This window comes from Schistocerca gregaria, chromosome X (assembly GCF_023897955.1).
Source record: "Schistocerca gregaria isolate iqSchGreg1 chromosome X, iqSchGreg1.2, whole genome shotgun sequence".
NCBI classification, from domain to species: Eukaryota; Metazoa; Arthropoda; class Insecta; order Orthoptera; family Acrididae; genus Schistocerca; species Schistocerca gregaria.
The window spans coordinates 184,903,140-184,917,640 of record NC_064931.1 but is presented as its reverse complement, the minus strand read 5'-3'; the positions used below and the strand labels follow the sequence as shown (position 1 = coordinate 184,917,640).

The 14,501-nt window shown below is 36.4% G+C and overlaps 1 protein-coding gene across 1 annotated transcript in view; it reads right to left on the bottom strand.

Annotated features, from left to right (window-relative positions):
* Nucleotides 1-14,272, bottom strand: part of LOC126298713 (probable ATP-dependent RNA helicase DDX31) — a 255,676-nt gene extending 241,404 nt beyond the window's left edge. Inside the window, exons 1-7 of the mRNA XM_049990136.1 lie at nt 13,714-14,272; nt 13,175-13,558; nt 12,828-13,094; nt 12,456-12,676; nt 5,982-6,279; nt 3,183-3,452; nt 3,038-3,097 (exon numbers count right to left, since the gene is read on the bottom strand). Of these exons, the coding sequence (XP_049846093.1) occupies nt 3,038-3,097; nt 3,183-3,452; nt 5,982-6,279; nt 12,456-12,676; nt 12,828-13,094; nt 13,175-13,558; nt 13,714-13,782 (1,569 nt within the window). The 5' untranslated portion in view covers nt 13,783-14,272. The remainder of the gene's footprint in view (nt 1-3,037; nt 3,098-3,182; nt 3,453-5,981; nt 6,280-12,455; nt 12,677-12,827; nt 13,095-13,174; nt 13,559-13,713) is intronic.
* Nucleotides 14,273-14,501: the final 229 nt, after the last annotated feature.

The following is a 14,501-nucleotide window of genomic DNA, read 5'->3' as shown; positions in this document are numbered from 1 at the left end:
AAATCTCCAATACCAATGACGTCTCCGTAGCAGACCAAGATATTTACTCCTCTCTCTAATATGTCCAAAATATTTCAAAAGCCTTCACAATAAGCATGAGGATACAGGTAATAAATATAAATTATAAGATCTGACCCAAGCTGTTATTACTGACAGTAGCATTTGCATAAACATTTAATATACATCCAATTGAATGATGGGCAACACTAACATGATGAGTAATATTTGATACTTTTCAGTCAAATGGTGGAGTGACAAGCTGCATGTTCTTCAGCTGTGAAATCTATTGTCACAATCAGTAACAGGACAAACATTAAAGTTTCACATGTTACCTTTAATTTTTTATACTTCCAAATAAATCATATGGCCTGGTATGATGAAATCTCAGTTCTGAATGTGTGTTTAAGAAAAGGGGCTTTGTTAACAAGTCACCTTGAAATTTCTTTACCTCCATAAAATTTTAACCCATATGCAAACTACACCCACAGTAGACATGTCATTTAGTACAACCTCGTAAAAACTTCTATCATTCTTAACACTTTGTAAAAAAAGCTTACAAATGCAACCAACACCTACGTTCATAAACAAAGCGTAAAAAACAAAAAGTACAGTGGTGTGCAAAACATAAAGATGAAAGTAATTGGCAAGTAACATATTTCACTAAAACTTGGACCATACATAGAAAGAACTGCTACAGCATAGTGGCAAAGGCAGCTGAAAGAAATACGCAATGAGATGAACAGAAATTATACTTTTATTCAAAGACAATAATGACACTGACGTGACTTCAATTCAAGATGGTCCCTTGGACATTACAAACAATGGGACATAGTTCATAATAAGGTGTGTGATCATCACAGGCAGCAATGCACGCTTTGCAACATGCTTCCATGCTGGTTATGTGACCCAGTAAAGAGTTAATGTGGTAGGGAATTCCATTCCTCCACCAGTTTGCTCGACAACTGCTGGGTCGCTGCTGGTGTATATTGATGCTCTGCTATATGTTTCCCCAGTGCATCTCACACATGCTTGATGGTATTTAAGTTGGGAGGAATGAACAGTCTAGCCCATTCACCGAATATACTCACACTGTAAGTGTCCCTCCACTCATGCTGTTCGATGCAGTTGTCCCCTGAAACGATGCACATGGCGAAGTAGGACAGTGTCACAATAATACTGACAAGTGAGTGTACCGTGTTCAAAGATTTGGATGTCTATAGGCCCATGAAATGCTATGCCTACCCACACCATAACACTTGGCTCACCAAAACGAGCATGTATGAGACTGCTCCTGGGTGCATTACATGTAATTCCTCGCTGTGTGAGGGTACATCCAGCATTGTCAAACATGATCGTTTTCGTGGTCCAGGTGTTCCAAATGTAGGGAGGCATAATGTTGCATGCATGTTCTGACCTCGAAACCTATGAATAAGGTACACTCACTGGTCAGCGTTATTGTAACACTGTACTCCTTCCCCAAGTTCATTGTTTCAGGGGTGCATTCAGCCCCGACTTCATTTTTATGGATGACAATGCGCACAGGTGGAGGAGCTCTTGGACTGAGAGGATATTTTCAAACGGGCTAGCCTGCTCGCTACCCAAATTTAAATCCCAATGGGTTCATGTGGCATGCATTGATGAGACATACTGGAGCAAATCCACATGCAAAAGTAACAGTACATCAGCTGCCAACCATGCTGATGGAGAAATGGGATGTCCCACCACAAAAAACCCTTACCAACCTCGTGGTCAGCATGGGAGCACGCTGCACAGCATGCATTGCCATCTCTGGTGTTCACACATCCTATTAAGAATGATGTCTCATCATTTATAAAGTCAAGGGAGTATCATGAACTGTGGCAACCTCAGAGTAATTATTGTCTTTAAATAAAAGTGTCATTTTTAATCATTTCTATTACTTCCAGTTATTTTCTGAACTATACTGTAGCAGTTGTTTCTATCTATGGTCCAAGTTTCATCGAGTTATGTTACTCGACAGTGATATATCACGTGAAAGTTACTTTTACCCTTAAGTTTTGCATGCCACTAGAAGTTTTGGTGTTTATAATTACAGGCAGAGCCACTGAACACGAGCATTTTTTTTACCATTCCCACTAATAGGCTAGTACTCCAACCAACAGCACAGCTGCTTTTCTTATTAACCACCCCACCATCTACCATTCTAATATTAAAATGATAGAGATCTAAAAAACTGGAAAGCATTGTAGATGAGAAGTAGTGATCCAACTCAATGCTGCAAGAACAACAGATTGATAAACACAGATCCACAGTCTGAAATAAAACGAAAAGTGACAGCAAACCAACACTTTAAAAATACTAATTTCCCCACTGATAAACAATTATCCACACTTTTCATTGAACCTACAGCAATGGCTGCAGTAAATGTTGGTTAATGGAACAACAAATACTTTCACAAGCCAATTATATGAAAGTCCCTATTTTGCTCACAAGAAGATTCACACAACCATGCATAACAGTAAGTGCATGTTGTGTTCTGATATTTTAAATGGGAAAATTTCCAATAACAAAGGAAGTGCATTTTTCCACTTGAAAATAAACTGTAATTTGTAAAAATGGCAGTAATATAACCTGGCTCAAATGGCTCTGAGCACTATGGGACTTAACATCTGAGGTCATCAGTCCCCTAGAACTTAGAACTACTTAAACCTAACTAACCTAAGGACATAACACACATCCATGCCCAAGGCAGGATTCGAACCTGCAACCGGAGCGGTCGCTCGGCTCCAGACTGTAGTGCCTAGAACCGCACAGCCACCCGGCCGGCTATAACCTGGCACAGAAGACAATAACACCTATATTTTATGCTCATACTATAATACACAAAAGACACCTAGACTAATTATCAGCTCATATTGAGCAAAATGCTCAGGCATATTGGGTATAACAGTTTTTGACAAACTTAAACCTCAAGCTCAGTAGTTTATCTCAAATGACTAAATCAAAATAAAAGAACAGGAATAACACTGGAATGAATTAGAGAACTGTATGTACTCACCGTGCAGAAAAGCACACCACGCGAGGCACTCCTAAATGTTTTGAAAACTTCTGTTCTTTCCTGTAACAAATCAATGTTTTAAAAAAATATATTATAATTGTTATCACACAGTGCTCTTCTTTTACATTACATAAAGGGCACATACCTGCTGAGACATATGTCCATGCAGCCGGAAAACGTCAATATCTGCAAGGGCTCCTTCTTCTTCATCTTGTTTGACAACAAGTGGTGTTTTAAGTTTCTTCTTTTTCTTCAATGAGTTTGATTCACTCTCTTCATCTGATATGTCATCCTCAGATGATATATTACCAATGGCAGCTGAAGTATCATTCAGAACTACTGATAATATGTCTGTATGGAAGTCCACCATATCTTGTGTTCCACAGAACACTATGATCTTCCTTTCTTCGCTGAACTGCAAGAGAACACATTTATTCAGACTAAATAATGCTACAAAAATAAGAAAAATCAATAATATACACCAGCAAAATTATTTCCATACTATCTGTCAATGATTTAAATTATGGGTGTGTTATCTCCCCACCTTTTCTGGAAATGCTGTTGGCACAAGACAGAACATTCAGTCCAGTGATTAGCCTTCTTTCCACAAACAAAGTACAGCAACATGATATACATTAGACTACAAGGAATTGGAGCATGTAAGCCACTTAGTCATCATTTTTCAGTGCAACTAAAGTGAATCACCAGCAAAATCATCATCAAGCCAGACACAATTAAGAAATATTTCCAGTAGTACAATACAGCTCTCCAGATTCCTCTCAGATATCATAATCTCATACAATGGCACAAACACTGATTTACTGTGTTCAAGAAAGCAACTGAATTGAGCAAGATCTGATTCAAGCAAATTTGGTCAAAAGAGACAGACATAAGAACCCATTTTATATTAGTGTCACATATCAACCTATTTGACATATTATGTGATTTAATAATTATGTTTCTTTCATTTACTACATTAGTTTAAATGTAGTGTCAGTTACAGTTTCAATGGGATGATAGCAATTTGCACTAATAAAATGAGGGTTTGCAAAGTGTACCACACACTTACATAACTCCACATTTTAAAATTTAATGTAAATGTAAACCTGAATATGTACATGGAGCAGTATCTATTGAGTCATGAGCTGAGTCTTAGACTCTAGCTTTAAGGCTAAACGTTTCAAGATCAGAGATTCCTTGAAGAAAGAATATGGCAGAGAATAATTTGTATGGCTCGTGAATGACTAACTCTCCCCTTGGAAGAAGTAGGTAGTACTGTAATAAATTAAGACAGTGTATCACACCTGAGCTTTGACAGAAATATGTGGCATCTACAGAAAGTTCTCAAGCACAGATTATGTATATGAGCCAATCTGCAATCAAACAGTGTCCCTTTCATTTGAAGGACTGTCCTCTTCCCAAGTGAGCGACCTCTACACAACTCACAACATGCCCTCAATTTCAATCTGCAACCAAGTCTTCTTCTCCTAGCCAAACTCTACAGTTGTTAATAGCAGACCATAACTCCAGTTTGGGTTGTGAACTGAATCTGCATAGTTTAGTCAATATCACTGGTTTCTTGAGCCAAAGGTTAAGGTTAGGGAAAATTTCATATCACTGTACACTGTACTGCCAAGTGAAAGCTTTATTCTGGTACTATACAAACTAATAAAAAGACATTTAATTACCCCTGTAGTGCTACTCATGGTAGCACAATGTTTTCTGAATAAAATCCTATAGGACACTGACTGGAAGTCAAATTTTATCTCATTACAATGAGAGCATTGCTCATGGTACCCCAAAACTCATGTTTTTACTTGAATTTGACATGTTTATATACCAATAACTTCTTTAAGCAGCTGAAGTCTGCTCACAGCAAACTATACACAAATAATGCCTTCATTATGTACAGGTATATAGCCAAGACTATGCTGGATTTACATACACCTTTTTCATTTCTCGTTAGTGATGACACTACTACTAACAAACCTGTCCTCAACAGAGCAATCTCTAAACATATGCCTTCTGAATCATGGAAAAAAAGTTCTTACATGTGAATAAATAAAAACTGACTTGGATTGACACAGATAGCTAGGAAAAACAAATTCAGAGCATTAGGACTGGCATCATTTCCTGGGAAACAGTTTCTTTTTGTCATATACCTAATGAACAACTTTTTGAGTCCTATACACAGAAACAAACAATTTTTTTTAAGCTTAAACAAGCAGAAAGCCAGACAGTACAATGTCCTACCAGAATTAAATGTTCATGTTTTAATATAACAGGTGCTAAGTGCCTACCTTGTAAATTACTGTATTTGACTGAATTCACATAAACAATTAGTGATATATTTTGTTGAAAGTCCTGGTACAACAAAATTTTACAATCTAGTTTGAAAGTTCAACAGATTTCTCCCAAAAAATTTAACTGACATATGACAACATGTGACTTGCAACAATCTACTTTCCTATGTAGTCCCGAAATAGATTAATTAATTAATTACATGACAGAATAATAGGCAAATGAGTTAATAAGACTTGGAACTGCAGCCGAAAACTTTAAAGCTGTGTTTTTATGCCCAGAAGCAACTGAGCAAACACACATCATAAATATGGTCAAAATACCCATTTTTCTTTATGTACAAAAACAAATATCATGTATCTTGAATAAAAAAAAATTTAAAAAGCCAACGAAGATTAAAGTCTTATTTGTCAAAATGTTTAGGACTGTCACTATTGAGTAAATCAAATACAGAAATAACATTGGTATCACAATTATTATTAACAACCATTCGCCAACTTGAGATATGTGCAAATCAAAATAATAACATGCAACTTGAGTTAGAATTCTACAATTTGCAACAGTACACATTGTGAACGGATCATAAACCATGGAGGCTACTTACAAACTATGTAAAGAGAAAATATTATACAAGAAGACTTGCCTGACACTTGCAGACAATGAATGCAATGAGACTGACAAGGCGAAGTTTTGCTGGTGTCATCATAAAGTACTGAGATAAAGTTGAAGGCAGGGTGATATCTGTATCCTTCTTTACTTCAGTTCCACCTTCTTCAGCAGTCTCAATGTATGTTGGATCTCTTAGAGCAAGATTAGAAAGATTTTTAACAGCTGGTGTAAGTGTTGCAGAGAGTAGTACACTCTGGCGAAGAATGCTACCATATCCAGCACCATAACACAATTCATATTCTTTCCGGTGATCATCCAACAACTGCAGCAAGCTATAAAAATCATTCCATTTAGAATTCATGTGCACAGTATCCTAAAGATGAAATACATCACATGTAGATCTTTCCATGAGCTAGTGCAATTTATTTTTTTAAAAGATCTGTTTAAGTATGACAATGGCAATTAACATTAGTTCCAGAACCTACCATCACAGTGGTAGACTACATTCAAACATATAACAGTATGTACATATTTACACAACCATGAGCTTTAATCACAATAAATACAGTTGTTACAAAATTCCAAGGTACTTTTGAGTTGCAACACATTCTGCTAGCCCCATAAATCAAAGGCAGCAATGGTTAGAGACAAAACTTTCAGCACCCTGTGTGCCTAGTCCTTTCCTATGCACAGTGTCAATCCTCGAGTAAGCCGGTTAACTTTTGCAGCACCAGTCAGCATATATAACCTCTGTTCCATAAATGTTTATATTTCTATTAGTTATTCTGTAAATCATACATATCCACATTTCTTATCAAACTTTTCTATAACTAACAAAAACTAGTAAATGACAAAGGATTATGCCTCAAACTGAAGCAACACATTATGAGCTCCAATCCAAAGACAAATGTCTCATCTTGTGGCCTATAAATAAACCACGTACCCACTAGTTTCTGCACATCCTGGTCTAAACTGATGGCATCAACAAAAGTCATTGCTATTAGGCTTGAATGACTACTCTAATGCTAAAACATTATTAATCCCCAATGTGTGTTTCTCTTTGTCTTCCATACATTTGCTTACATTCAACATTAAAGATAGGCCTACTTCCCAGAATGACTGAAAATGTCTAGAACACAAAACAGATGACAGTACATAAAATATTTTAACGTCGTCATATAAGAAATGAAACCTGGGATTTCTATCACTCAATTCATTTCTTGTATACAAAATTATGTAGTAGTAATATTATTTAAATGATAATTTTTGCAGCCGCAGGAATATTGTGCCCAACTGAAATAGAGGGAGGGCAAAATACTGCAACTAAGAATATTTAACAGAATGGATGATCTCTTTAATTTTCACGTGACATGTAAGAGAAATAAAATTTTAATAATAATTACAGGAATTCTTATTTGCTGACAGAAAATAAAAGTTTCATTTTAATGTGAACAGTGAAATAGTGTGGAATACCTTTCTCCCAAGATAACATGTGGTACCTCTATGGCTGTACCTATGCACAACTGAAGGGCTGTAGTTAAAGGAAACTACAAACTAAAATTGTCAAAGTCAATATGCCCAAGATAGGTGACTATGATCATACAGAGTGAACAATTTGAACAACATGTGAACACAGTTTTAATTAAATAAGGTCACTGCTTCAGCATTTTAATTCCATCTGTTATTCACAATTTTATGTTTAGGAAAATTATGTCAACTACTGTATGAAACCAAAAGGACAGAAGTAGCTTTGTGATTAATTTGCTAACCAAGTAGCCTTCATTCCACCAACACAAGAAAATATAAAATTGCCAAGGTAGCAATCTCACTTTCACGAATCACTAATTGTACATGACAACCGGGAAAAAACTAAAAGGCAAGGAGACAGGATGTGTAATTTTTGTACAGCCCTGATACTGATATTCTGAGATCTTATGAATATACGAAAGTAATGATGAAATACTGTCAATTGTGGGAGGCACCTGAACTATTTATGAATGGTATTAGTTGGACTATTTTAACGTGCAAGCAAACATCTGATTCCAGATATCTGGTACACAATCCGATGAAGCCCTATGCAGCCAACTGAGGAGTTGGTAGAACAAACAAGGGCGGTTTCAATGAGAGTGGGAGCACTCTTGTGGGTATCCCAAATGTATGTCAGTCTGGTGATTCAATCTGTTGTTCTGCCATTCATGCACAGCATTCCTGTGGGTGTTTTCCAACACGATAACTCTCACCCACATACCGCTGTTGTAAATCAACAGGCTCTACAGACTGTTGACATGTTGTCTTGACCTTTTCAATCCCCAGATCTGTCTCCAATCGAGCACATATCAAACATCACTGAACGACAACTCCATCATCATCCACAACCAGCATTAACTGTCCCTGTATTGACCAACCAAGTGCAACAGGCATCCCACAAACTGAAATCCAGCATCTGCAGAACACAATGCACGTATGTTTGCATTTAACATTCTGGTCGTTACATTGGTTAATAATGCAATGGCTTATCTTGCACTTACATTAACCTGCCACTGTGCCATTTTAATCACTTAAATATGCTACCTACACAAATGTATCCCTGAAATTCCATTACTCTTCATTAATATTTTTTGGCGTTGCAATTTTTTTTTCCATCACTGTATATTAACAGCCTGCCCTCCTCTTTCAGAACAAAGAAAACTGTGGTTGTCTTCAGCTGTTCAGTATGATCTCTCATGCATTATTATTAAGGTGTCCCTTTATTCAACACATTGGTAATAGCCTTGTGCGAACTGAATTGTCTGTGTATGGGTTTGGCTATTCTGTCTTCTGCAGTTTTCTTTTAACAGTTCGTTCTAATAATGTCTCATTTCTTCAACTCTCTCATCTCTCTTTGGTTGAAGTCTGCTGCTTTCTTTCTTCTTGTTATGATGTGCTTAATTTCTATAACATGTTCATATTCCCTCTGGAACAGATATTTTAACTTCATTGAAGGCATGTGTGTGTCAGATTGGTCATCCTTTCGCAGAATGTATGTCTGGGTCAACTGTTTACACTATGTTGATATGTGCCAGTTTCTTTAGTTTCCAATCCTGTTTCTGTTGCCCTCTTTCAATTAGATCTTTCAAGTGGGGCTTCATTTTCTCTGTCATTTAACTCTTTTTTTTTTTTTTTTTTTTTTTTTAAGACCTGAATCTTTTCTGGAGGAAGGAAATATTTTTTATTTATGTGTCAATGCTTTTAAGTGCTTTTTTAAATGATTTCAGATGCAACATTAATTCAAAAATATGTACCCCTTTTCAAAACACACTTTTTACACTCAACTTCATTTTTTGGACTTAAATCATTAATTACAAAATATTTTCTACTGTAATAAACAGTAAAATGATCATTCAATAATTACCATTCAAAATAACAATAACAATATTCAGTTATACAGAAATATAGCGAAAGAACCAAATCCATATATTCTGTTGGTCATAAGCTATTGCACATTGCTACACTGACTTGCTAATGTCTTCATAATGATGCCCAACTCTACATTAATTATTTTTTGAGGCTGCGATTCTTTTTTTCGTCAATGTATTTTAATAGCCTCCTCCTCCTCCTCCTCCCCCCCCCCCCCGCCCTCTTTTAGCAAGAAGAAAATTATATTGCGTGTCTTCACCTGTTCAGTATGATCTCTTATGCCTGATTATTAAGATGGCAGTACTTGCATATGATGAAAAGGTTAACATTCACAATCGTGTATCCAAGGTTTCCACTGGGAAAAAATACTTCTGTAACAGCTAGGACACAGTAAGAGTTAATGTACATAACTGTTGCCAGAAGAGCTGACTGGTTTAATTACATGGGACAGATTTTTCAAAAAAATGCGTAATTGAATGTATGTTCTGTATGCTTTGTTGTGTGTGTGTGTGTGTGTGTGTGTGTGTGTGTGTGTGTGTGTGTGTGTGATCTCTTCTCCTAGATAAAAGAACAGTCATTAGAGCTCTTTGCTGGGCCAAGCAAAGTCAACTCTTTTCTTTGTACGCTGAGCTGGATATGTGTTATTCCTAGAAGATGCACCATGTTAACCACAGTATCTGTGATTGAACAGAGCTTGACATCCGGTCATCAGAGTTTACACCTTTCAGCTGTTGTTAACAGCAGCAACAACTGTCATGTAAGTAGCAAATCACATCACAGCTAGCTGCAATCTGAGCCAAATTACACTCCAGTTATTTAAGACAGCAGATACTTGTAACCACCTGTCACAATCAAAACGGTGTTCAGGAGATCTACTGTGTACACTTCTTTTATGAAAGAGATGCTGCAGTTTAAAATGGGCCATATGAAATAGAAGCTTTGGTACATTTCATCAGTTACTGACAATAACAATCTATTACAAGTTTGTTTGCACGTCCATCCTTCACAGTAAGTGCAGAAATATTTGTTTTGTAAATAAAACCACCTTTTCCTGCTGCGCTGTAATTTAGTTCTCCCAGATGCGTTTTGCGTTTTTTTCCTCTAAAGCATCTTAAGTGGGATGTTTGCTTGCATCTGCATTTCCTCTCATCTAGTCTGGAGGTCAAACTACAACTTCATTTCCAAAACATAAGCATATTTTTACACTCCTAACTTTTTGTTCACACTGTTCACCATGTTTACTCTCATTTTCGTGGTGCACTATTACTCTTTTGTCACCAGTTATAGATATTTGTTCGAAAACTGTGCTTTTAAAGATATAAATATCGCGAGTTCATTATGTGTATCCTCCAGATGAGAGGAAATGCAGATGCCAATAAACTATCCCCCTCTAAGGAGTAAAAAAGTGAAATACACCTGGGAGAAATAAAATTACAGCTCAGCAAGTAAAAGCAGTTTTATTTACAAACAACCAATTACATTTACATGGAAAGACATTTTTCACAAACATGCAGAATTTCCTGAGACAATTCCACACTATTAGATAATAAGAACTGAAGCCACTTTCAATGAAATGGAAGAAAGCAGCGATCATGGAAAGTTCTGTGCAGGAAAATAAAACCATAGGAAATATGAGAAATTTGTTGCAGCCAATGATAATTAAGCGAACACACAGAAACGTAAGAGAAAAATTAATAAACAATACAAAATAAACATTTAGCCTAAAAACAACAAAATAATCAATGCTTAATGCTGGAATGCACTAAAGAGTAGGGCCTATAGTGTGCTGAACATTTAAGTAAGTTTGATGATAGTATCATGACATGCAATAAAGCTTGTCATGAGGACAGAGGAAGTGTAAACCACAAAAACCAAATTTGTTGTGAAACTTTGAGCAATTCTGGTGTGCTAGTCCACGATTCAAACTGGAAGCTTTGCATACAGGTATATCTGGTATGTGAAAGACTACAGCTCCACATTTGCCAATGGATTTAGCACAAAGCTTTAATATACTGTAAAATTCCACTACCGTGGTATAGAATTGGATGCCACTGAAACTGTTTTGATATATGTCAAAGTACTCCAAAAGGTCCCTGGCACTTACGAATACTCAAATGTGAAAAAAATCTTAAACGTTTGTTTTATAAGAGTAGTTATATACCTGAATGTGTATCTGTTCCATTACACTACAGGTCACATGACAATATTTGACTAACACAACCGGTAATGAAAATTAAAGCATTTTCTTGAAGGATTTGTGGTGGTGGTTTATACATACCTCAAAGGCAAAATGTAGAGATATGCCAAAAGAAAACCTCTGTAAATAGAAGCAGCAGAAGGTGAAATGTTAAACTGTTGAATGGAAACTTGGGAAATTACATTAAAAAATTGGTAAACAAATGTGACAATACTGTTTACTGGTAAAGCAGCAGCAGATCAGGTAAAGTAATGAAAAGCAAGAGAACAAGTAGATAGACAAAATTGTTATTGTGGATGTGTGAATAAATAAATGAAAGTCCAATGCTTCATAATTGCAGGTGACTAGAGAGACTGGGTACCAGAAAGAACAGAGATATCAGAGATATAGTCTACTCCATCAATAAGATAGAAAATCGAAGAAGACAAGGAAACAAACAAACTGACACCATTACGAAAACCAAAGTTGAATTCACATAAAGGCACATTAAAATGACAGATAAGAGAATGGATTAGAAGAAGGTTATCAATTGAAAGAGTGAACCATCAGAAGGAGAAAAGAGAAAAACCTACATGAAGAAACAAAAAAAGTACATTAATCAAGTCCAAGTCAGCAGTTATAATGACAAAGTTTCCACAAAGTGCAAAACACAGCCATTTCACATTTTTACGAAGCATTACAGGTCTAACAAACGATTTCATGACTGAACTGTCATGAGGTAGGAATATCACTCAGTGAGTAGGTCTATGTTTCCTGTCCCTGAAATCTGAGTTACACATCAGCTACATAATTTTCATAGACCAATAAATGTTATTTTTGAGTTATGGATTACTGAAGAGATACACTAAACTCAGCAACTGGTGTAGCAACATGTAATCAAAAGTAAAACAATTTCAAGATTAATCAGTCACTCACGCATTAATGTCACGTTCATAGCCCAGTTCAAACAGCCTGTCTGCTTCATCTACAACCAGCCATGAGGTACGATCAAACCTCAGGGCACGAGTTTTGTTAGCATGATCTAAAAGTCGTCCAGGTGTGCCCACCAATATAGTTATTCCTTTTCTTAGCCGTGCTTTCTCCGATTTCCGCTTTTCGCCACCCATCAGGCATCCGGGCACTATCCATGTGAATGGCTGTCCAATAAAAAATAAGTTTTATTAAAACAGTTCTTAATTAATGATAAGAATACTGAAGCAAACAAGAAAGCACATGTAGAACCACAAGTGTGCACATTAATTGCATATAACAAGTATGTGAGTGAACAAGTATCACATATTTACTTACTTTAAGAAGTTTTACGAATACTTCATAAGTCTGTAGAGCCAATTCCCTAGTTGGCACGATAATGAGGGCATGGACGCCATCCTTTCGTGACAGCTTTGGCCTTATTTTTTGCAAAGCTTCAATTATAGGCACAGCATATGCTAAAGTTTTGCCACTACCTGTCTGTGATCTAACTAAAACATCCACGCCTGATAATATGGTTGGTATTGCCATCTTCTGAACCATAGTTAACTTATTTATATTCATATTTTGATTCAAGTTAGAGACCTAAAAATGACAAATACATATTACAATCAATTAAGGTCATTTATAAACATGGTTGCTAGAAACCTCAGAAGAAAACTTACAGTAAACGGATGAATAGGCAACGCTTTAAATTCCTCTGTAGAAAATAAAATTTCCTTCACTGGTTCTGTGGGCTGTTTCTCCAACATCCTTGCTCGAAATTGGCTTTCTTTTGTGTCATGCTCGATTTCATTCTGCGGAAAGTCATCTCTATTCTTGGCAGCATTAAATTTCTTTCTCTTAAAACGTTCTGTGGCGTGAGGTATGGAACTGGTAGATTTCTCAGACTGAATATGTGCATATTCTTGTCCATCCAGGTGTGTATCACTAACAGTTTCCCTATCGAAACCTTCAACTTTGGAAAATTTTCTCTTGTGCTTAACAGCTTTCTTTACCATAACTTTGTTGGAAACCGCAGAAGGTACTGTGAAACGTGTCTTTCCAACCTGAAAATAATTAACGGAATCCAGTTGCGGTAAAATTCTACACAGGAACAACTTTCGTTGTGGAAAATTACAATAATGTCAGCATGTGAGTCATGTACGTAATATAACGAACAATATTTAGAAATGAATCTGAAAATAAACTTTTACGTTATTACCTTCGATATGTTGTCGACATCAGAAGAAAAACTTCCAACATTTATCGAAATGCTCTCATTAAAATCCATTTTACACAAAAATTCGGGTAAATTTTGGTCACACAGCGAATAATACACGACATACAGCACCTTAAGAGCAGTATCTTATTACGCACATCACAACGTAAACATCAGTGTCTGCTATTACACACTTCATTTGTAAACACACGTGCTCACTTCGCTAAACCAAAGATAATATGAAAGATGCTCCAAACTTAGCAGTCACCAGCAGTTTCTTAGCGTTCCAGATAACTACATCACCCCTGTACACGTACGTACCGATTAGGGAAACAACGACTCTCCGCCGACAAATTCAACAGATTTAAAGTACGTATATGATGCATATTTTCACAAGTCACATTCAAAAAAACCTACATTTGATCCATACAACTGAAATAACATACACTAACCGAAAGTCCGGGTTTATATCGAACAACACTGGTTTTCTTAGTATTCCCACAGTCTACCACAACTGTCAGGACACTCACTGTTATTACCGTTTGACAGATGGAACGACACTAGCGCTCCAAGCGGCGAGGAAGTAGAACGTCACACGTGTCGTAAGCATAATGTTTGTTTTGAATCCATTTCCTACGTAATTCACGAAATATTTGAGTTATTTTCTTGCCTCCAAGGATTTGTGTAGTATCAGAAGGCATATATGTTTCTAAAATGATTCTAAAATAAGCGCAAGTATGTACAAAAACCATGAGTCTAGTGGCAAGCTACCACACATTCCTGAAGAAACA